General features: G+C 45.6%; 1 protein-coding gene across 2 annotated transcripts in view; it reads left to right on the top strand.

The window, feature by feature from the left end:
• Nucleotides 1-18923, top strand: part of C11H6orf89 (chromosome 11 C6orf89 homolog) — a 32217-nt gene extending 13294 nt beyond the window's left edge. For both annotated transcript variants that reach the window (XM_057699339.1, XM_057699340.1), the window contains 5 exons: nucleotides 6271-6425; nucleotides 6556-6695; nucleotides 7879-8008; nucleotides 10943-11066; nucleotides 13819-18923. In XM_057699339.1, coding sequence (XP_057555322.1) covers nucleotides 6271-6425; nucleotides 6556-6695; nucleotides 7879-8008; nucleotides 10943-11066; nucleotides 13819-13913 — 644 coding nt within the window. In that variant the 3' untranslated portion in view covers nucleotides 13914-18923. The remainder of the gene's footprint in view (nucleotides 1-6270; nucleotides 6426-6555; nucleotides 6696-7878; nucleotides 8009-10942; nucleotides 11067-13818) is intronic.
• The last annotated feature ends 3757 nt before the right edge of the window (nucleotides 18924-22680 follow it).

The following is a 22680-nucleotide window of genomic DNA, read 5'->3' as shown; positions in this document are numbered from 1 at the left end:
AAAACGATTCCATAATCATGGGTGAGAATTTGGAATACAGGTCACGCGTTTTATTGAACTCTTTCTTTTTTTTTAAACCTCTCGAGTTTTTAATTTTTAAATTTTTTGTATGCGTTGGGTCTTCGTTGCTATGCGTGGGCTTTCTCTAGTTGTAGTGAATGGGGACTACTCTTGGTTGCAGTGTGCAGGCTTTCTCAGTGCGGTGGCTTCTCTTGTTGTAGAGCACGGGCTCTAGGCACATAGGCTTCAGTAGTTGCAGCCAACGGGCTTCAGTAGTTGTGGCTCATGGGCTCTAGAGCACAGGCTCATTAGTTGTGGTGCACAGGCTTAGTTGCTCCACGGCATGTGGGATCTTTCCGGACCGGGGATTGAACCCGGGTGCCCTGCATTGGCAGGCGGATTCTTAACCACCACACCACCAGGGAAGTCCCTTATTAAATTCTTTTTTTAAAAATTAATTAATTAATTAATGGCTGTGTTGGGTCTTTGCTGCACACGGGCTTTCTCTAGTTGTGGTGAGCAGTGTGACTCTTCGTTGCGGTGCATGGGCTTCTCATTGCAGTGGCTTCTCTTGTTGCAGAGCACGGGCTCTAGACGAGAGGGCTCCAGAGTGCAGGCTGAGTAGTTGTGGCGCACGGGCTTAGTTGCTGTGCAGCATGTGGCATCTTCCTGGACCAGGGCTCAAACCCGTGTCCCCTGCGTTGGCAGGCGGATTCTTAACCACTGCACCACCAGGGAAGTCCTATTGAACTCTAATATGTGAAGTTTCACTTCTTTGTAACACTTTTTTTTTCAGTATAAAATAGCTAGTATAAGGAGGATATCTTGAGTAAAGAAGCCTTGGAAATCAAAAGAAAGTTAGGAAGGTGCTATCCAACTTCCACTGGCCTTTCTGTCTGGTGCTGGAGGAAGAGTGGATAGAAGCAGAGGAGGGCTGCAGAGAAGTGAGATGCAGCATGTTAGGTATTGAAGAAAAGCTGTGGACTGGGGAGGCATGGGGTGGTCTGCTGTGTACTGTTGACTATTTTCCAGCATGGGACTTTGCTCACTCTGTGGTATGTTGGCTCTAGCCAGTTGTATAGAGCACACATCAGATAAAACCTTTTCAGACAGATGGAGGCCAAGTTGAAGTCTGGGCACTTCTTTTGTTGGAAATTCTATGAGAAGGTTAGAAAGAGCCCCAGTGGCATACTGCCCCCTACTCACAGGCACTTCGCCTGGCCATTCCTCAGTCCTTCCCACCAAATATAAGCACATTCTTTATCCACCTTGATGACGAAGGCTGCAAAGAAATCAGAAGTAGCTCTTCCTCTTGCACTATGCTCCCCTAACTAAGTTACTATTCTCAGCTTGAGTTTTCATGGTCTCCAAAGACTTTTTTTTTATTTTATATTGAAGCATAGTTGATTAACAGTGTTTTGTTAATTTCAGTTGTACATATACATGTATCTGTTCTTTTTCTTTTTTTCACCATGCCACACGGCTTATGGGATCTTATTTCCCTAACCAGGGATTGAACCTGGGCCCTTGGCAATGAAAGTGTGGAGTCCTGACCACTTGCCCACCACGGAATTACCTCCAAAGACATTTTTATTTGGAAAATACATAAAACATTTACATACAAAGACAAAAAAAGGGATATAAAATTTTGATTTTTAAAAATATACTTTCAATGAAGTAAATTTTCTTACCTCTCTCCCTCTAACTCCTCCACCCAAGCAACCACTGGTAATAATTTGATATACATCCCTCTGAATTTTTCCATGGCTGTATAGATAGCTATACTTAATATCTATAAATACAGAATAGTTTTTGATTCACATATGTACATATTTTTGGCTAGACACATTGTATTAGTTTCTAAGGCTGCCATAATAAAGTACCAAAGGGCAGGTGGATTAAAACAACCGAAATTCATTTTCGCACAGTTTTGGAGGCAAGAAGTCCAAAATCAAGGTGTTGGTAGTGCTCTTCTTCTCAAAGGCTCTAGGGAAGAATCCTTCTTTGCCTCTTCCTGCTTCTGGTGGTTGCCATCAATCCTTGGCATTCCTTAGCTGTGGTAGCATAACTCCAGTCCCTGTCTCTGCAGGGCCATCTTCCCTCTGTGTGTGTCCTCTCCTTTTCTAATAAGGACACCATTTAGATTGAATTTAGGGCCCACCCTACCTCAGTATCACCTCATCTTAATTAATTACATCTGCGAGGAGTCTATTTCCAAATATGGTCACATTCTGAGGTTCCAGAAGGACTTGAATTTTAGGCGGGACACTATTCAACCCAGGATACAGATTTTTCAGGATTTTATATTATTGCATTCTGTGAGTATTCCATAATTAAACAGTTTCTAGATTTTTTACTATCATAAAAGAAAGACTTGGGACATTCATATACACATTTTTTATATACATATACTATTATCTCTGTAAGATAGATTCTTGGAAGTAGAATAGCTGGCTCAAAGAGCATGCACATTTTACATTTTAATAAATACTAACAAATTATCTTCATAAACTTACACCAATGTGTAACTTTCATTTAAAGCATATGTTCAATTATATCTCAGTAAAACTCTTTTTAAAAGAAAAAAAAAATAAGGCATATATTGATCATCAACACTGGATATTACCTTTGTCTTGCCAGTCAAGAAACTGAAAAGTAGTATCTCACTGTAAGTTGCATTTCTTTGGTTATTAGTGGAGTTGGATGTCTTTTCTGTGGTTTTTAAGGCCATTTGTATTTATTTTTCTGTGAATTACTTGTTCATATTATCTACACAGAGAGAGCAAAGCAGTGCCCTTTCCCTCCAGTCCTGCCCTCCTCATGCCCAGCACAAAGAGAGGCTCGAGCTCTCTCGTGACCCATGAGCAGTCAGATGTGAGGGTCCTCAGGCCCACAGTCTGCCCAGCATCTATCACATGAGGCTTTTAATATATTCTCTAACTGTATCTGTACCTGAGGGGAGTATCCCCCATAGATTTTAAGCAATGACCATACTTTGTAATTCATTTGTATCACCCCAGGATGCCTTCTGGCACTCAGATATTTCCCAGAGTTAATTTGGCAGAGGGCGGATTGTTGCCTGTTGCTCTTCTTACATATTTTCTCTTCTAGGTGAACTTTAGAATGCTGTGGGCACAGCCCACCCCATCCCCACCTTCACCAATAAGAGACTCTGATGGGATTCTCTCCAAGTTGTATTAAGTTTATATATGTATTTTTTGAGTAGACTTGGCATCTTTATGATGTTTAGTCTTCCCATCCAGTATCATGGTATGATATGCTTATTTAGGTCTTATTTTATATCCTTCAGTAAAATTTTATAGTTTTACCTTTCTTGTTAAATTTATTGCCGGTTATTATGAATGAGATCATTTTCCATTTCCATTTTTAAATGATTATGGTCAGTACTGTAAGACCTGTATTGATATTTACTTGTCTAGAGAGCTCTATCTTGTATTCTGCCACTCTTTATAGTACTCTGTTACTGTTTTCTTTTCCTTTCCTGATTTTCTTTCTCTGGGCTTTCTTCTTCCACCTGCTTTTCACGCATCCCAAGAATATCTAAAGCTCAGAATAAAACTAAGTTACAGTTAAAATAATCTCTTGATACTCTTAGGTTCAGAACTGCCTGCTACTAGCCTATGAAGCAGCTTTGTATAAATGAGAAGAATTTCTCCTGATACTTTATTCTTATCTCCTAGGAAGATTGTCTTAATTAATTCATTTGGAATATGATACATTACTGCAGAAAAATGTGATGATAAATATATGCAACTGTCCAGTGTCTCCCTTAGGTGAGGAGCTCTTGGGCCATGTCAGCCTGTGCAGACATTCTCCCTAGAGCTGCTCAGAGCCATAGGTTGTGTCATCGCTATCTCTGGAACCACCCCTTTCTTCCCAAGCCCACTGCCTCAGTTAAGACTCTCGTTATAGGGATTTCCTTGGTGGTTCAGTGGTTAAGACTCCACACTTCCAATGCAGGGGATGTGGGTCTGATCCCACATGCCCTGCAGTGCAGCCAAAAAAATTAAAAAAAAGAAAAAAGACTCGTTATATTTCACCTCTCCTCACAGTACAACGCCCCCCCCCCCCCCCCCAAAGAAAAAAGGACAGAAACAAAGTATAACCAGGTCTTCCTCTTCCCAGCTTCTCTCTTCCAGGGCACCCTGGTCACAATCCAGAATGACCTTCCTAGAAGGAAGCCCTAGGCCCTCATCACAGGCTTCCTCAGCAGCCTCTGTCCTCTCATCCCCGCCCTACTGCATCCTCTGTGCCCTTCCCACTGCACCCAGGCGCTTTGGTAATTCCTCTTGCCTCTCCCTCTCAGTTTGTTCATCTGTAAGATGAGAATAGCGATGCCTCCGCAATAATTACATGGTAAAGAGTGGACAATAGGAGGCTTACAGGCCGAGCAAACAACTGGTTGGTGCTTAGACCCCTGCCGCAGAGGCAGGTCCCTCCATGTGCTTTTGGCGGCGGCAGCGGTGACGTGAAACTGGAGGAGTTGGGGATTCTAGAGGAGCGTGGTGTGTTTGGATGCATCACCTCAGGAGAGTGGCCCGCGCAGCCAGATGTGCCACGTGTCTGGGACTCGTGGGGCTGCAGCACTGGGGATGGGTCTTGTGAATCATGTCTTTACTGAAGACAATTTGAAGAAATTAGGTACTTCAGATCTTGGAATTGGACACATGAGGTATGCCACTACAGGAAACTGTGAATCAGAAAATTGCCAGCCTTTTGTTGTTGAAACACTTCATGGGAAAAGAGCTGTGGCACATAATGGCAAATTGGTAAATGCTGCTCGCTTAAGGAAAAAGCTGCATCATGATATTGGTCTGTCAACAATTATGGTAGTGAAATGATCACCCAGTTACTGACCTCTAATAAGGAACATTTGAAAATATTCCAGAAGGGAAGAAAAAAGTCTAACTGCAGCCTCAGTGTGCCACTGAAACAGGTGCCACAAAAGGGTTTTCTGCTGCTCCTGGAGGCTCGTGGTGGGCACAGTGTGTGCCACGGCGTGTGTAGTCCTCTGGATGAGAAGAGTGGGTGGCAGCTGCCTCAGGGAAACACGGGTTCTGTCTGCAAGAGATGGAGGATGCTCAGAAGACATGCTGAGAACAAACACAGCCCTCCCCCAATGAGGATTTCTTATACTGCAGGACTGCTGCCTTCTGCTGACTACAGAAAATGTTTTGTGGTTAAGAGTCAGTTTCCACATGTGTTTATTAGTTTAAAGAACTGACTTCGTTTCGGCCACATTTGGTTGTCTGCTGTCTTTTGTTCTAGGCTCTCTCCTGGCTGGGTTTCCATTGGGTTTTAATCAGAAACTATCTGGTGAAATATTTTGGATTCAAATTAGAGCTTATCACAAACACATATCTCAGAACACAGATGAAACCCAGAATGGAACAGAAAGCAAACAAGAAATAATGCAATAATATTATGAACAGAATAGTCTCAGAGGGAAGGAACGCAGAGAAACGAAGAAGGGCTGCATAGAAACAGAGCCAGCCCCTCAGAGAAGGACCAGAGAACGATGTGGGCGCAGCCAACGAACTCTCACATCAAGGTCTGGGTGGGGCATTCTTCTGGTTCTGACCAACCTGCAGTCCTTGGGGCTAGAAACCATGGTTAGTAGCCCCTACCTTCCCTGAGCTCAGAGCGCGAATGGGCAGATGCGGTTCACTCTACTCCAAAGATGCGTCCCTGAAAAGTCCTGTCTCTCCTCCTCATCCCTTCTGTTTGCATCCTTTTGTCAGTTTTCTTTCCCAGAGCTGTCCTGGCCTCCACTTGTATTTGTGAACCCAGGGTCTAGGGTCTCAGAGAAGAGGGGCTCATCACTGACAATGGGACCGCCCTTCCTGCCTGCCTCTCCCGCCTGTGCTGTAGCCAGTTCAGACCTGCGGGTCACAGGTCAGAAAATGGTGGAAGAACTGCATCTCCAACCCCATGTCTCCAAATATAGCTTCTCAAACTGTTCAACTTCAGTTGTTTATTTGACTTAGGAGATACTTGTACATGTTAAAAAATATTTTCCATAAAGTCTAGAAGAGTATACAGAGAAAAGTGCCTCTCCTTTCCACCTCTGTCCCCTAGGCCCTCTGTTCCCTTCTCTGGGGTTAACTTATTTGATATGTACCTTTTCAGAGGTCTCATGTGCTTATCACTGTTAGCTTTTAAAATTATTCTTATGTCTTTCTGCTTTCATTGCTGGGGCTACTGGTTTTACGCGCTGTATCTGCTTTCTCCATATCCTTCCTTTCTCAGACTTTGACCCCTGGTGGACAAATGACTGTGAGCAGAATGAGTCGGACCCCATCCCTGCCAACTGCACCGGCTGTGCCCAGAAATTACCCCTCAAGGTGATGCTCCTGGAAGATGCCCCAAAGAAATTTGAGAGACTCTGTCCTCTGGTGATCAAGGTGAGCGAGAAGACAGAGTCTCCCACTGGTTGATTACCCGTTTAATGGCTAGGAAGCATCAAGCATGGTGACATTCGTGATTAGTAATTCCATGTTGTCTTGTTGCACTTTTGTTTTCTGCCTCGCCAAGACGGGACAGCCCCTGTCATCTGAGGGGCTTCAGCGTTTTTTGTGCCAGTATCCTGAGGTGACAGAAGGCTTCACTGAAGGGTTTTTCACCAAGTGGTGGCGCTGCTTTCCTGACCGGTGGTTCCCGTTTCCTTATCCGTGGTGAGTGTGGAAAGAGGCTCTCAGTGTGCATGTGTGCAGGAAGAGGGCAGACTAGATGTCAGAATGGTACTGCTGAGACCCTACTATGCCTGGCACTGTGTAAGCACTTTACAGTACGCCCTTAAAGTTAAATGATACTCAGGAGCACACTGCTGCAGAACTGATGAGAGAGAAAGGGGATGAGTCGAAGAGGTGTGTCAGGAGGGGTGGACCGAGCTGCGTAGTAGGAGAATGCCGAGTGGACACCGAGATTCTCTGATAGACTCATGATTTACTTCTAGGTATGTGTTTAGCGTTTGTATTTATGCCAAGTGGGTCCTGAGCATCGAGGACTGCAGAGAGAGCACAGAGAATTAAAGGGGAAGCTATTTCTTGGCATTCGTTTGTGCTGGACAGTGTGCCTTGGTGCTTAGTGTCGGTCACGCATTGGTGACTCTCATAAGTAGCTCTGGGGAGTAGGAATTAGCACTGTGGTTTTTCAGACCAGAAAAGTGGGGATCAGAGAGGTTAATACCTGCTTAAGTTCATCCAGCCGTACGTGACCTATCCCCCTGTTTCTCCCTGTGTCCTGTAGAAGACATGGTCCCTTTCTTCAGGTGAAAGTTGCTTTCTAGAAAGAAGAGGAAGGGCCCTTTACTTCTAGAACCATTCCAAAGAAAATTAAAACTGCTTTTTCAGGCCTTTTGTTGGATAATCTCCCTGCTTCTGCCTTTCTTTAAATGTGTCATTTATTCGCATAATCAAATACTCGGTCTAACAAGCTTGTCGGGCTTTCTGCTTCGTGCTGCTCGACCTCAGAAGGTTCACGATTTTTGCCCCCTCCTCCTCCCTTCTTCTCTCTTGCCCTGCCTGCTGTTACTTCACTCTCTTTGCCAAGAGAGAATGAATGGAGTGTTTCTTTTCTCCCTCTATATGTTGTTTTAGCTGGATTTTATAAACACCCCACCCACACGGACAAATCGTGGCTGTAGAGAGAGAGTGTGTGTGTGTGTGTGTCTACATGTTACAATTAATTGACTTGGCATGACTGTTCTTCGTGGACCTAATACTTCGGATGTTGTCCTGACATTTTTTCCTCTTGACCCACCGCCCACAGTTTTCCCACCCTTGCTGAGCTCTTAGTCATGGAGTTAGGCTTGCTTGCCCAATTTAATTACTTTTTTCTCTTTCACCCGTTTTACAGGAGAAGACCTCTGAACAGATCTCATGTTTTACGTGAGCTTTTTCCTGTTTTCACCTACCTGCCATTTCCAAGAGAAGCCTCCTTGAAAAAGTGTTTCCTTCTTCAACCAGAACCTATTGTGGGGAGTAAGGTAGGACATTTTGAGAGGACTTGGATCTAGAATGTTTCTCACTTGGTACCTGGGCTGATGTTATAATCAAAGCCTTCCTTGCGTGTCAGCTTAGAGGGTGAATTGAGCGGTCACCCACGTAATCTGAAGTTCTCTCCTCCCGCTGCTTGCCCACAGACCTGACCTTTTACTGAAGGCGTGCTGATAGAAAGTCTGGTTACCTTGCAAATGTATCTCCTGCCTGTAACACGTAGGGGCAAGCTACTTTTCTGCGTTAAAGGAGGTAGAATCCTAAAATTTGAAGGGTCCTGAGCATGCAGGTAGCCTGACTCCCCTACCTCCAAGTAGAAAGCAGGCAAACTATAAATGAATAGTATGTAAATGAATAAATAGTCCAACTTACTCATTTTGTAGATATGGAAACTGAGCCCCAGAGAGGTGAATTGATTTGCCCAAGGACACAGCACGTTAATAAGAGGTCTCTCCTCGCTCTCCCCAGAAGTAAACAAATGAGAAACTTCAGATGGATAACTGGGGGAGGAAAAAGCTTGGGAGCATGGGGAGGTTTGGGAACAAAAGGGTTGACAAGCCCGTGCCTGAGGCAGGCAGCCCAGTGTGTGTGGCAGTGCTTCTCAGCTCAGCCCGTGGCCAAGTACCCAGAGCCCACATTTACGTCTCTGGGACCAGCAGACTGGGCAGAGCTGTGCGGTGTTTGCGTCTGTTTGCTTTTCTCTGAATTGCTCTCTTGTTGAGTCTAATTCCTGAGGAGGGATTTTGAGCCTGGATTTGTTTGGAATAATTAAAAGGATGAATTTTCCTTTGTTAAAAAATTAAATTTGCTGAACTGTGACCCCTACCAACTCTGGGTTGTGTCTTTAACCTCCTGACACTATCGTTTGGCTCCAGTTTGCTGAATCGTGTTAAAGGAATTTCAAAGCCTTTAAAAACAATCATTTTGTCTAGAAGTAAGAACTTCTGTCTGCCAGCTGTAGGGTGGAGGTGCTGGGCTCTTGCCTCAGGTTTTAAAGAAGTTTATCCTGCTGTCTTCAGCTAGAACTTGGGCCCCTAGTATGATTTCATCTTCATAATTATGATATAATTCTGGGCGAGGGCCTTGATCTTTATCTTGGGTTTTCCCACTTGAATCTTAAGTAAATTTCACCAGACTGCTTAACAGGGACACCAAGGAGCCCAGCCAAAGGGGTAAATACACAGTTACACAGACGTCTATCAGAGTCATCTTGTTGTGGTTCTCAAGAATGTTTTGGGAAGGGAGGTGGCCCAAATAGGCAAAAATCCTGAGAGTCTGATTTCTTAGAGCATCTGTTCCCCACCCTGGCCCAGGCTCTCCTTTCTCCACAGCATTGTTACTCCGCCCTTGGTCCACATCCCTGGGCCCTGGACCCTGGTAAAGCCACATGTCTGTGGGCGCAGAATCCGAGAGGCAGCCTTGGGTTAGAAGATAAGCAGCAGGGTCTGATTGTTAAGAGGCCCTGGGGGAAGAGGTGAGGGCCTCCAAGGCCCACTTTACCCACACCACGGTGTTGCTGAGGGCTGGCCCACGCCATCGCCTTGTCTGTTCCTCCTCCTCCTGAATGTGGAGGAACATGGTTCCACCCCGTCTCAGGCCTGTATGAAACAGAGATACATCCGCTTATTTTTGGTCTTCTGGGCTTTTTCAAGACTGCAGATGTCAGGGCTTCTGCCAGTGTTAGTCCAGTCAGTCACAGGCCAGCTCAAGACATTAGTTCTCCTTCTGTCACTATAGCAGGAGATGAAATGGCTCTAGGGTTTCCATGGACACAGAGTCATGGCCAGGGCCTGTGGAAGCAACAGAAAGACCAGGGTTGGGGGCAGAAGAAGATATAGGGCCACATCCCAAGGCTCTGGAGGACCCAAGTGGTGAAGGAAGAAACCAGGATGTGGCTCAGGGAGCCAGACTTCTGACCCCTGCTTCATAAGGGCGTATAAAGGGTTTCCCTAGAGGGCAGGGGCTGGGAGGAAGGGGAATAGGGGAGGGAAGGTGAGGCCCCAGAGGTTTTCTCTCACCATCTAGATGAGAAGAGAAGCCTGAGCAATACCAACCTCTCTCTTTATCTCTACTCCCTGCCCCTCCCCAACCGCAGGGTTCACAGCTCTGCCTGGCACACAGCAGGTTGCACTTACTGCCTGTTGGTAGCAGTAGTGTGCCCTCAGAAGTGCAGTAGTTACCTGTGTAGGTATATATAACCAGATATATATATATATATATATATAACCAGATAACCTGTCCTGGTTATCTCCTTAGCTCTCAAGATCAGGCTGATCTTGCTGTTGTTAGTTTTTAATTAGTAGCATCATGTATCTGCTCACCTGGGTCTTGCCAAAAAGTATAGACTTTAACTTGCTGCTGTCCAATTCTCATCAAAAGCCTAATGGTAAGTAATAATATTCCATGGACTGTTGTCCAGAGGATATGCAGACTCTCTCTCTGGATCAAACCAGACCCTCAGAAGATTGCCTATTTAGACCACCATGTGTTGGCCTCTACTAGACTTTTGTTAAAATACAATTAGATACTTGTATTTAATAATAGATAGTAGGTAGTAATTGACCTACTTTGAAACTGTGGCTGGAAACAGTTGTGAATTATGAAGCTTGTACCATTTCTGCTACAGGGCTGTCGTTGAGGATGTTTCCCACAAAACTACACAGTGTCTCTTTAGGAAAAACCATGGAAGAAATCTTACTCTGGTCTCAGTACTGGGAGATGCCACGCTTAGGAGAAGCTTAGTTTGTTTTTGTCCTTCGGACATAATCGTGAATTGTGTTCTTGGTGCTGTTTTCCTCTTTGCTTAGGGTGCTACGAAACTCAGAGCCATGTGTATAAGAATTTTTGTGTATTACTCTCCCATGAGCTGGGGTTTTATTTTGTTTTCTTTTCTTCCTTTTCTTCTCCCGTGTCTTTTCCTCCAGATGCATAGGATGCATGAGCTCTTTACCATTGGCAGTGGTGAGGCCATGCTGCAGCTCATCCCTCCCTTCCAGTGCCGAAGACACTGCCAGTCCGTGGCAATGCCGCTAGAGCCAGGGGATATCGGTAGGTGAGCCCCTGGAGCACAAGGTCAGCCACAGGATCTTTTTCGTTTTTAACTCAAAATACGTTCTAAAAATTAAATATTGCCTTCACAAATATTCATTAAGTAGAGTCCAGAATAGCCTTCTTTTATTAACAGGGTCAATATTTATGCTTAGATATAATGAGAAGTAATGAGAAAATGTGGCAGAGAGAAATGTCTTGTGTCCATTGGCTTTAGAGATTTCAAGTTAGAAGGAATTATTATGGAAAATATTTAGAATAATCCCTTATTTTACAGATAAGGAGATTAAGACCCAGAGAGGAGAGGTGACCATCCCAAGGCCCCACCAGCAGTTAGGCAAAGCATTAGTCTTAAGCGCCTCCTTTCGCAGAGTCAAGCCAGAGGAGGTACAATTCAGATTTGAGGAAATCCCTTCTGTGCCCATTTTGCTAATAAAGCAATGCAGGCAGTATGTAAGTGCAAAAGCCACACACGGAAATACTACCTTCCGTGTGGGTCCCACAGCCAGGTCACAGGCTCACAGTCATGACTCACCCTTGGCTCCCTGACTTCCCAAATGTGACTCGTTCTGTACCTTATATTCTAAAAATCCATTCCAAAGAAACAGGCTTCAATCAGCTGCTGTCAGTAGCAGTCAGTTTGATAGTAGAATTTTCTTGGCAGAAGCAGATAAATCAGCAAGCATCACCATTGCCTGCCTTGTTTTTCTTGCCTCACAAAACCTAGGGGAGCCCTGGTGTCCCTGGCAGAGCCAAGACTGGTTTTCTAGTTGATTTCTTTTAATTTTATCTGTTCAGAAAACCCCACCCCCTAGAGCCCCCATTTGGAGGTAGGATGCAGACTGCAAACTGCCAAACTTTAATCCAAGTTATATAACTTTTATTTAAATTTAAAAATGAAAAAAATAAAAATAATGCACAAATTAAGCATTAACCAATAATGGAGCACAGCTGGCCTGGCTCTTGAGAATTACTACAAAAAATAGGATTCTTATGTGGAAATTATTCCGAACCCGTCTTCCTGGAGTGGTGCTGCACAAGTCTGTGTGGCATTCTGGGTTTGGAGTCTGTAGTTGTGCTTGAAAAAGTTTCCGTCTTATGTTCTACAAATGCCTGACAGTTCAGACAACTGCAGAAACACTTTAGTTAACCAAATTCCAGGTTTTCGTCTCCCACAAGCATCCAGAGTGCCAATTATAGAATTAGGGAAAAAGAAAAAAAGGTGGGTGACTGGCAGTGATCAAAGAAGCTTTGAGCATCAGAGGCTGGTGTGGGCTGGTCCAGAACAGCCTGAAGTCCAGAGTGTGATGCTTGTCGTGCCATGACCTGCCAGCTCACTGACCAGAGGGGAAGGAGCCCTGTGGTCGGCAGTGTCCGTGGTCAGCAGCACGTGACAGGAATGTCGAGAAAGGATGGAGACTGACCAGGACAAGGGGAAGAGGGCAAGTCAGGAGAAGAGTGAGGGTGGGGAGGGCTGAGGAGGACAGTGGGAAGTTGAAGCAGTGGCAGAAATAGAAGCAGTGGCCGCAGCTGCCACAGTGAAAAACGAGCACAGGAAAGCAGACGCTGACCATGGAGGAGAACAATTTAGTGGCTGGAGGACAGGTGGCAGCTCGTGTACCTCAGAGACCCTTAAGAATAGCACTGTGACAAGCAGGTTCTGTGCTATTTTGACAAAATAAGCATTATTCATGAAGGTTGAGGGGAAGGGGACAGTGTTACAGATCACCAGAAAACCTATGACGGGCGGCATTTTCAGGAATGACGTGGGTGTCAGGCATCAGATGCTGACACTCGTGAGCCCACACACCTGCCATGATGCTACAGTCACGCACGTAGTGACCTTTCTTGAGTCACCAAGCAGAGGTTACATTGCGTTCGGCACTCTCAGTTTAAAGATGGGTAGTATATATCATTCTCTAGAAAATTTTCCATCAGGAAGTTATTGAAGTGTTAAAGTTTTTTAACTTTATCTTCCTAGCCTATTCCTGTCGCTCAAATGACATAGGGCAGTGTTTCCTAATCCATTCTTCAGATCAGTCATGACCCCAGAAGGCAAACAGGAGCCCCTTGGAAAGATCCTTGGCACATAGGGCTCTTGAGTCATTGACTTTGGGAAATGCCTGTCTTGTCAAAACATAGTATACATCAGTGTACAAAAGGCTCTGAAAAGCCTTGAAGGAATCTAGCATTTTTCAGACTTTCTTGACCACGGAACCCCTCTTCCTTGGACTATTTTATAGAATGCTACTCTTTGAAGAATATAATTTAGGAAATATATTCTAATATATTCTGGTTTGTGTTAATGTGGATGTTCTGTAATGAGACCATATTATATATAACCTCAAGAGAATTGGATAGGGGTCCTGGCCCCCCTCAGAAGCAGTCCTATCTTCTTGCTGAAAAAAATGAGACCTGAGGATCGATGCTCCATATCAGCCTTATCTAGAGTGTCCTGCTTGTGTAAACCTGCTGAATGGTGATTGACAGTTACCCAGCTGAGGGCTGGTGATGAAGCACTTTGATTCATAGTGGCTCCCGCTGGATGTCACAGAGAGGACTGATAATAACTGGGGATACTTATGCCAGGAAGAGCTAGAAGCATGGCCTCCATGAGCCTCCAGAGCAAGCAAGGCCTCGGAGTCTGTAGGTGAACGAGAGGGCAGCTCTGGCAGACCTGCCTTGCTGGTGCCCACAGGTAGGCCCAGTCCCTGACGTTCACGTGCTTTCCTTGTTGCTGTTTCCCTTCAAGGCTATGCTGGTGCCACCCACTGGAAGGTCTACATTATAGCCAGAGGGGTCCAGCCTTTGGTCATCTGCGATGGAACCACCCTCTCAGAACTGTAAGAAACAGAACTGAAGGAACAGCTTTGAGAGCTGAAGACCGGACCAAAAGGGGGAAAACAAAAACAAAAAACGATGAAACCACTTTCCAGGGGTTGGTTACTTAGTTACCTGCCCTGTGCATGCATGTGTGAGCCACTTGTGTGCTGGAGGCAAAGGCCAGAGCCCAGCCCTCCCAGTTCTTCCAGCCCAGCCGCTTGGCCAGGACTTTGCCAGCACCTGTCTGTGAGAGTGGCCTCTTCCAGGCCTTTTGGCACCTTGAGGCTGCCCTTCAGGCAGGGAGCAGGGTTGGTACCTTCCCTGACTTGCATGGCATGATCGCCTCTGCTGGCTCCCTGGCCACGAGAGGGCAGTCAGCAGGGCCTGACTTCAGAGCCATCCTCTACCATGTGGGCCTACCTGTCCTGTCTGCCTGGTCACACCACCCTTTATTTTTTTGGGAAAGCCATGGATGATTAAAGAAGTCATTGCAGTCTCCCAAGCAGAATGGAATCTAGAACCAGTGAAAAAGGATCCAGTAATCTCAAACTGCACTCAAGAAGTGCACTTCTTTCCCAGTGTTTGTGGCTCTTAGAGTCTGTAATTGAAATGGTAATTTTTAAGGTAATACTTTTCTCCATTCTGTGATAAAGTTCTTATGTTTCCGCCCTACCCCCCCTTCTCCTTTGCCTGTTTGGATGGCTTCTCAGACATTGGGCTCCTGGTCCCCCTCCCTTGGCTGGGCCAGCGCCCTGTACTGCTGAGGCAGCACTGCTCTTGTCAGCTGTGTTGCTTTTACCAAATGTCTTCAGAGGGGCATGAGTTAGTGCTGGCCTGGGGAGAGGGTGCCTCCCTGGGTTTGATCTTTAGGGTCCGACTTTCTGCAGGGAAGATGTTTTACAGATGTGTCAAGCTGATGTTGTAATGTGGTTGGGGAAGGAACTCCAGACTCAAAGTGTTGGCCAGCTGGGCATGCGACTGTGTGACCCTCTGTCTTGAAAGGATTTCTCTCTCTGTGCTGGGAACCAAGATGAGGTGTTTTTATTTTTTGTGAAAATATAAAACTATGTTCGTTTGATTGGGTGATTCACTGTGCGCATTGTTTTCCCCAAGTGTGTTTCGTGTGTCTTAAGTGTGTAAGTAAGGACAGTCTTTTCTTGTTTCCTTTCTCCCCTTTATTATTCCTCTACTGACCCTGTTAAAAATCTGGCCTCTGATCATGTGGTTGCCAAGTTGAAGAAAAAGCAAACCACACTACAGCCTCTGGTTCAGAACTGCAGAAATCCAACAGGTGCTGGAGGTGTCTGTGTTGGCTTACAGACCAGAGGCAGACAGTGGTGAGAGAAGAGGGTGGGACTCCTTGTGGGGTCCTCTTCATCCTTGGAGGCACCCCTGCACCTTGTCCCCAGGCCCTCTTTCTCTGCGCATCTCATGAGCAGCAGGGAGGATCATCGGGTGTTTGAATGGCCTGTTTGTGGGCTTGTAAAGGACAAAGAGGGTTCACAGAGCTCAGGGTGGAAAAGCTCAGCGCCTCCTCCATGGGCTTGAGTGAAACTGGGATGAACTGTACCTGAGGGAATTTTTCCTTAAAAGAATCAGCGCCTCCGTGTGAATTAACACAGGAAAAACAAAACTTTGTGTCCATATAAAAGTCATGCTGCTAAGCAGTTATAATTTAAGAGGTTTTAAATCAGAGGGATCATTCAGAGGCCAGCTTTGTTCAAGCTTTTAGAGCCTTTTCAATGTCCTTACCCCTGCTGCACACAGGGAAGGTTTCTATGTAAACAAGTTCTGTAGAGGCCTCTCAGTTTTCTTAAGTTAGGTCCTTTGGGTTAACAAAAGAGAGTTTTTTAGGAGCAAAGCAACTGTTCTGTTGATTGAAATTTCTGTTTTGCTTTTATGAGTTACCCTGTGTTCCTTCCATGTTTTACTCCAGCCCTTCACACCTTGAATGTTCATAAAATACCCTCTTCAGCTCAAAACTGAAAAACCCTTGTATGTGTTGGTATTCTGAGGCATCCTTTGGGAGGTCCCCTGAGCTGTCTACAGTTCAGCAAAGAATGGTGGGGCATCAGATACAAAGAGACTTCTAAAAGTCATTTTAAAATCTGGCCCGTTCAGAATTGAATGTCGATTTATATTAGGGGAGATGTTCTCCAAAGAGTGTTTTCTGCTTTTAATTACTGGAAACTGAGATGTAATTCATCTTCTTCTCAAGGTAGTTCTGAAAAGCAGGATCTACCACTGACCAGTTAGTGATCAGCAAGTTGCCAGCCAGTTCCTTTCTAAAAAGTCCCTCCATGTGACATGGTATGGGAAAAAGGATCATAAAAATGAGGAAACAGGATCAGGGGCCTGCTGGGACCACATAACTCCCCATCTCTACCACCACGGTAAGAACAAAACTGCAGAGCTTGCTTTAAACAAAGGGACTTGCTCTTGAGTTTGTTGAGTGTTTACTGAGAGGTCCCATGGCAGTGACCTCCGCACGTGGGTTAGGTTCCCCTTTCTTGTTGGTTCCCGGAGCAGAGGCTCGTGTCCCCAAAAGTCAGCTCTCTGGGGAGAAAGGCTGCTTTGGCACAGGTTGAAGTATTATATCCAGGTGTCCTGAGGTCCCCAGGAGTCAGGTGTTGAATAGACACTGTGCCTGTTCTGGCTTATGAAGAGAGGAGGAACTTATCCTCTCCCCACTCTCAATTTCTTCAGGAAGGGGAGAGAGTGAAATAACAATGGTTTGTGGAAACAGAATCTGCCTCTTTGGCAAAATACAAAACAGTCAGTGAAGCAGACAGATTTGGAGTCATTTTCTGGGAGAAAGAAATGGTAACATTTGTCCAGTCCATTCCAGTTTAAGAGTGTCCTGATATACATAATCTCCTCTGGTCTTTTCTCCGTCCTGTAAAGCAGGTATTAGGTCCTCATTTTACAAGTAAAGAAACTGGAGCTGAGGACAGTTCACTGCTGTCCAGTAGATGGCTGGTTCCACAGCACATTATTTGCCTGCTACAGCATAGCAGGAGTGAAGCTGTGGGTTTCATCGACTCAGATGTGCCCAGCCGGGTAGGGAGAGGGTCAGCAAGCTGGGAACTCTTCAGGGATTGTTTTCAAAACTGTTTTGGACAGAAATGGAGAGAATCTAACAGATGACTTTTATAAAAAGCCTTTCACTTTTTCCCTCCCCTTCTGAAAACTCTTTTTTAAGAGTGGATGTGGCTGGAACACAACCATATCCAGCCATTTTCCTGTCACCATAAGTTTCCAGATGTGTGACCAGAAGAGGGACTCTGCCCAATTCCAGTTGTGGGTCCCCTTGGAGTTTACATCACTTGTTTTTGACTTCTCGGTTTTCTATTCCCTTCTTCCAAAACCCAGCATAGGCCTCAGTGTAGGAACAATTATTTTAAAACAAAATAGTTCCTTAGCTGCAGATGATGGCCTCAATCATTTGAATGCAGTCTAGATGATATTTTTGCTCATTAACCAGTGGCTTCCATAGTGAAAATTCAAAACCTCAAAGCAGTTGTTTGCCTCTTATCTATTCCTTGCGCAGCAGAAGGCCAGGTTGTAGGGGAAAGAGAAGTCAGGTTGCAGGGAGAGGCAATCTTGTCTACCTTCTGAGTATCAGTTATTAAACAGGAATCTTTTAGGCTTTTGAGTTCTGTCGATGGAAGAAAAACTCTCCTGAGTTACAAGTTCCACACTCATTAACTTTCACTTTTAAAATTTTTCACCCACTAAAATTGGCTGAAGGAAGGGAGTGCCAGAGATGTGCTTTAAAATAGCGTTTTGGTCTGAGATCCTCTCCACGTTTGCACCTGTGGATATTGGGTCCAGAGCCGATGCATGTCCAGGCCAGGAGGCTAGGAAGGTCAGGTGCTTATGGAGAGAGCCCTGTCACAAATGAAAAATGGGAGGCTCTGGGAACGTGCTGTGTCACCATCAGTCTCCCCATATCCAGCAGCTTCTTTTGCAAAAGCATCTTAGAGGAGATGGACAGGAGGTCTCCCTCGTGCACCACATCCAAGTCCACCCACCCTGGGCGCAACGTGGCTTTAAGTGCTGGCCTTGGTGCGAAACCCTCCAGCCAGCTCATTTGTGGTCCAGGTCCCATAGTGTCTGGTTTCCCTGCCCTGCATAATTTAAGCATTAGAGCTAAATACATCTGTCATTTCTCCCTCTCTGGGGACCATGAAATGTTCAGACGTCTCCAGAATAGTGGAGAGAAGAAATGTTATGTAACTCCAGGCAGACGCCTGAAACTGTACAGACATGGTGGGGCTGCCCACTCCTCCTGCGTTCGTGCGTCTGTCAGTCAGCCAGCGTCAATCCAAGAGTGAGCCACGGCTGCAAGCACCCGTGCTGAGGAGGGAAACCAGTTTAAGTTTCAGACAGACGTTGGAGTGTCGGGACATCGGCTTTCTGCCAGGCTTAATTGACCTCATTATTCCTCACAACAGCTCTGTGGGGTAGGTGAAGTCAGCAGCGTCCCAGCCTTTGAACTTTAGCCCCTCAGAGCACTTCCAAGCTTTCAAGGAACCAACTCACCTGTGAGAGTTGGTGACAGGAACTGACAGACGCATGGCATTCTCAGAGGAGCCCCAGCCTCATCATAGGTGACTTTCCCTCCAAACTTCTCTCCATAGTCTCACCCTCAGAAAAGTACTGGCTGTGGTCTGTTCCTCCACCTCCTCCCTCCTGGGGAAAGGTCAGTAACAGACGCCTAGGCTGGGGGAGAAGACAAGAGGCAGAGGTAGGCAGGAGCTCAGTGCTCAGCCTCTTCCCTGCCACCATCAGGGACGGGAGCCCAGACAGCAGCTCGTCTGCAGGGAACCAGGGTGGTGGGCCTGGGTGGTCCCTGTGAGCAGAGGGAGGCAGACACCTGTCCAGCCACACGTGCTCCAGAGGCTCTGTTACGCTGTGTTCAGTGTGGAATGTTGACCGTAACTTAATGTACTGCAAACCTGTAAAGAATGTATGTAAATTAAAGTTTTATGTAACAAAAATTTTTACTTTTTGCAATTAAAAGTGGGTGCGTTGGTTGATAAGAACTGTCCTGTACTTGGGGTCATTCTTTGGTTTCCAGTTTTCCCTTCACCTGTAACTCGGAGACTTGTGGCCACATGCTACTCATGAGGCAGGCCTCGAGGCGCTCCCGGGGGCCTTCGGGTCACCTGTCCACACCGGCCTTGGTCCCGTCAAGCATGTGCACCCAGCTTTGTGCTCGCTCGCATTCACAGATTCTTCTTTTATCCCTGTTCTCTTTGCCGACAATGACTTCTCATTTCCTGTTCCCATGCGTTCTCAAAGCTCGGTCTTCCTGCTAATACCCTGTTCTTGCACTTTGCCCAAAATTCAGATGAGACCCTCAACGCCTTTTTCCTTCTCCCAGACAGTCACACACGGCCCAGGTGCCCTCACAGTGTCACCTCATCTGTGGATGTCCTTGCTCGTTGCAGGAGGACAGCCAGGCCCCCTTTGCTCGCTCACCCCCACTGCCACCAGATTAGGGCCACTCTCAGCACTCAACTCAGTACAGATTTGATTTGTCATTTTTGTGTGTTCATTTTTTAATAATTTCTTTTTAATATATGCACAGTTTTATATAGATGCATAAATATGGCCATTTCTTATATGGCGTTTAGTGTCCCATTTTATTTTCTTTCATTACTTGCTGTACCCTTCTCCCTCTCCCTCACCTTCTCCCTCCCCCTTCCCTGGTTAGGCAAATGTAATTAGTGTATAACACAGCCATACCCTGCCATGTATCTTTCCACATTTTCTTCCTTGTTCTCTAATCACAGTCATAAATCATAAGACTTTTGTCATTGCTTTGCCAGCATTGGGATCATATTACAGGCGCTTGATGTTTCTTGCTTTACTTACTCAATACCCCACAGCCTTCTCTTCAAGTCAGCTGGCATAGCTCTCTAATCCATTTTTTTTTTTTATTTAATTTTTGGCTGCGTTGGGTCTTTAGCCACCTTGTATTCCTCACCTCCCCAGCCCCAGTCCCACACCCTTGAGATCTCCTCCTATGTGTTTCCCTGTTTCTGCCAATACATATCATGTTTCTGCCAATACATATCAGCCAGAGACCTATAGCTTTTTTTTTTTAATTAGTTATTTATTGGCTGCATTGGGTCTTTGTTGCTGCACACGGGCTTTCTCTAGTTGCAGCGAGCGGGGGCTACTCTCATTGCCGTGGCTTCTCTTGTTGTGGAGCACAAGCTTTAGGCATGCAGGCTTCAGTAGCTGTGGCATGAGGGCTCAGTAGTTGTGGCTCTTGGGCTTTAGAGCGCATGCTCAGTAGCTGTGGTGCATGGGCTTAGTTGCTCCACGGCATGTGGGATCTTCCCAGACCAGGGCTCGAACCCATGTCCCCTGCATTGGCAGGCGGATTCTTAACCACTCTGCTACCAGGGAAGTCCCTAATCCATTCTTTTTAATGGCTGATATTCCATGGCATGAATATGCCATCATTTATTCAACTGTTCTCTTATTGTTGGTAAATCACATCCTGTTAAAAGATTATCTGGATTAGAAGTCAAGAAGTTGAGTTTTTATTTTTTTTTAAAGAGAACTTTGTTATTTTTTGGCTGCGTTGGGTCTTCGTTGCTGCATACGGGCTTTCTCTAGTTGCAGTGAGCGGAGACTACGCTGTGTTGCGCGGGCTTCTCACTGTGGTGGCTTCTCTTGTTTTGGAGCATGAGTTCTAGGTGTGCGGGCTTCAGTTGTTGCAGCATTCGGGCTCTAGAGTGCAGGCTTAGTAGTTGTGGTGCACGGGCTTAGCTGCTCCATGGCATGTGGCATCCTCCCGCACCAGGGATTGAACCTGTGTCCCCTGCATCGGCAGGCAGATTCTTAACCACTGTGCCACCAGGGAAGTCCCTAGAGTTAATTTTTAAAATACTTGTTTTTACAAAATGTATATTCATTCTTGTTTGCTCCAAGTCTAATGTAGCCTAATCTTCAAAAATTATCCCATTCCACAGTGCTATTCACTTACCTGCTTGAAAACTGCACTTCAAAAAAAAAAAAAGTAAGGCTTGATTCCATGTAAAAAAATGGCCCAGTTGCCTGTTTTCAGTCCTTTCTTAATCCCTTTATAGCCTTTGACACTGACCTGTGGAAAACGCCTCGCTCCCTCGGCTCTTGTGAAACTCACGACTCCCCTTCTGAACCTCGTCTTTCCACTTGTTTCCTCTGTAGGATCTTCTGCCTGTCTCTGAAACATTGGTCTCCCCTACCAGTTTGCCCTTGGGTCCTCCTCTTGTCTTTCTCCCTGGGAGAGATCTCAGCTCTGTGCTTTACCTTCTACCCATGGGCAAGTCACCTGCAACCTCCATGCCTGGCCCACTTCTTGCCTGAGCTCTAGTCCTCTAAATGCATGTGTTGGGAGCTCATCTCCATCAGCGCTCTCCCAGAGCATCTCTACTTCTGCTCAGGACCAAGCTCTGGAGAGTTCTGCCTCCTTGTCACATGTCCAGCCCTGTGGCTGCTGCCTCAGGTTAGAACCTCGCTGTTTTCACTCCTGGGCTTTGCCGTAACTGCCTAATTTGTCTTTCATGCACATCCTGCCTTCCCAGTTCAGCATCCACTTAGCTGCCACAGTGATCTTTCTAAAGCACATGTCACCTCACTTCCTTGCTCAGTGCTCCTTAGTGGCTCTCCATTACCCACAAGACAAGACATCCTGGCTGGCCCCTTCAGCCTCATTGCACTTCATACCTTTACTTCCCCTCCTCTTCTACCGTGCCTCACCTCTACTGGACCATCCATAATTCCTGGAAACATCCAGGCTGTGTGTGTGTGTGTGTGTGTGTGTGTGTGTGTGTAGAGCAGTTTTAGGTTGATAGCAAAATTGAACAAAAAGTTCAGAGAGTTCCTGTGTGTGTGTGTGTGTGTGTATAGAGCAGTTTTAGGTTGATAAAAAGTTCAAAGAGTTCCTGTGTGTGCGTGTGTGTGTGTGTGTATATATAGAGCAGTTTTAGGTTGATAAAAAGTTCAGAGAGTTCCTGTGTACCCCCTGTCCCCACACAGGCACAAATTCCCCCACTATTGACTTCCTGCACCACAGTGGTACATCTGTTACAATCAGTGAACCTGCATGGACACATCATCACCCAAAGTCCACAGTCCATTTGCATTAGGGTTCACTCTTGGTGTTCTACATTCTGTGGGTTTGGACAAATGTATACTGACGTATCCATCACTATAGTATCATACAGAATATAATATCATACAGAATAGTTTCACTGCCCGAAAAAATACTCTGTGCTCTGTCTATTCAACTCTCCCTCCCTGCTAACCCCGGCCACCACTGATCTTTCTACTGTCTCCATAGTTCTGCCTTTTCCAGAGTGTCATATAGTTGACATCAGTCACACAATATGTAGCCTTTTCAGATTGGCTTCTTTCACTTAGAAATATGCATTTGAGTTTCCTCTGTGTCTTTACATAGCTTGACAGTTCATTGCTTTTTAGTGCTGAATGATATTCCATTGTCTGGATGTACCACAGTTTACCCATTCACCTCCTTGGTTGCTTCCAAGTTTTGGCAATTATGAGTCAAGCTGCTGTGAACATCCATGTACAGCTCTTTATGTGGACATAGTTTTCAGCTCCTTTGGGTAAATACCCAAAAGCATAATTGCTGGATTGTATGATGAGAGTAATGTTTCATTTTGTAAGAAACTGCCAAACTCTTACAAAGTGGCTGTACCATTTTGCTTTTCCACCAGTAATGAATGAGAGTTCCTGTTGCTCTACATCTTCACCAGCATTAGGTGTT

This window comes from Hippopotamus amphibius, chromosome 11 (genome assembly GCF_030028045.1).
Source record: "Hippopotamus amphibius kiboko isolate mHipAmp2 chromosome 11, mHipAmp2.hap2, whole genome shotgun sequence".
Taxonomy (NCBI): domain Eukaryota; kingdom Metazoa; phylum Chordata; class Mammalia; order Artiodactyla; family Hippopotamidae; genus Hippopotamus; species Hippopotamus amphibius.
Note: the sequence above shows the minus strand (reverse complement) of the source record. Positions and strands in the feature narration are given on the sequence as shown.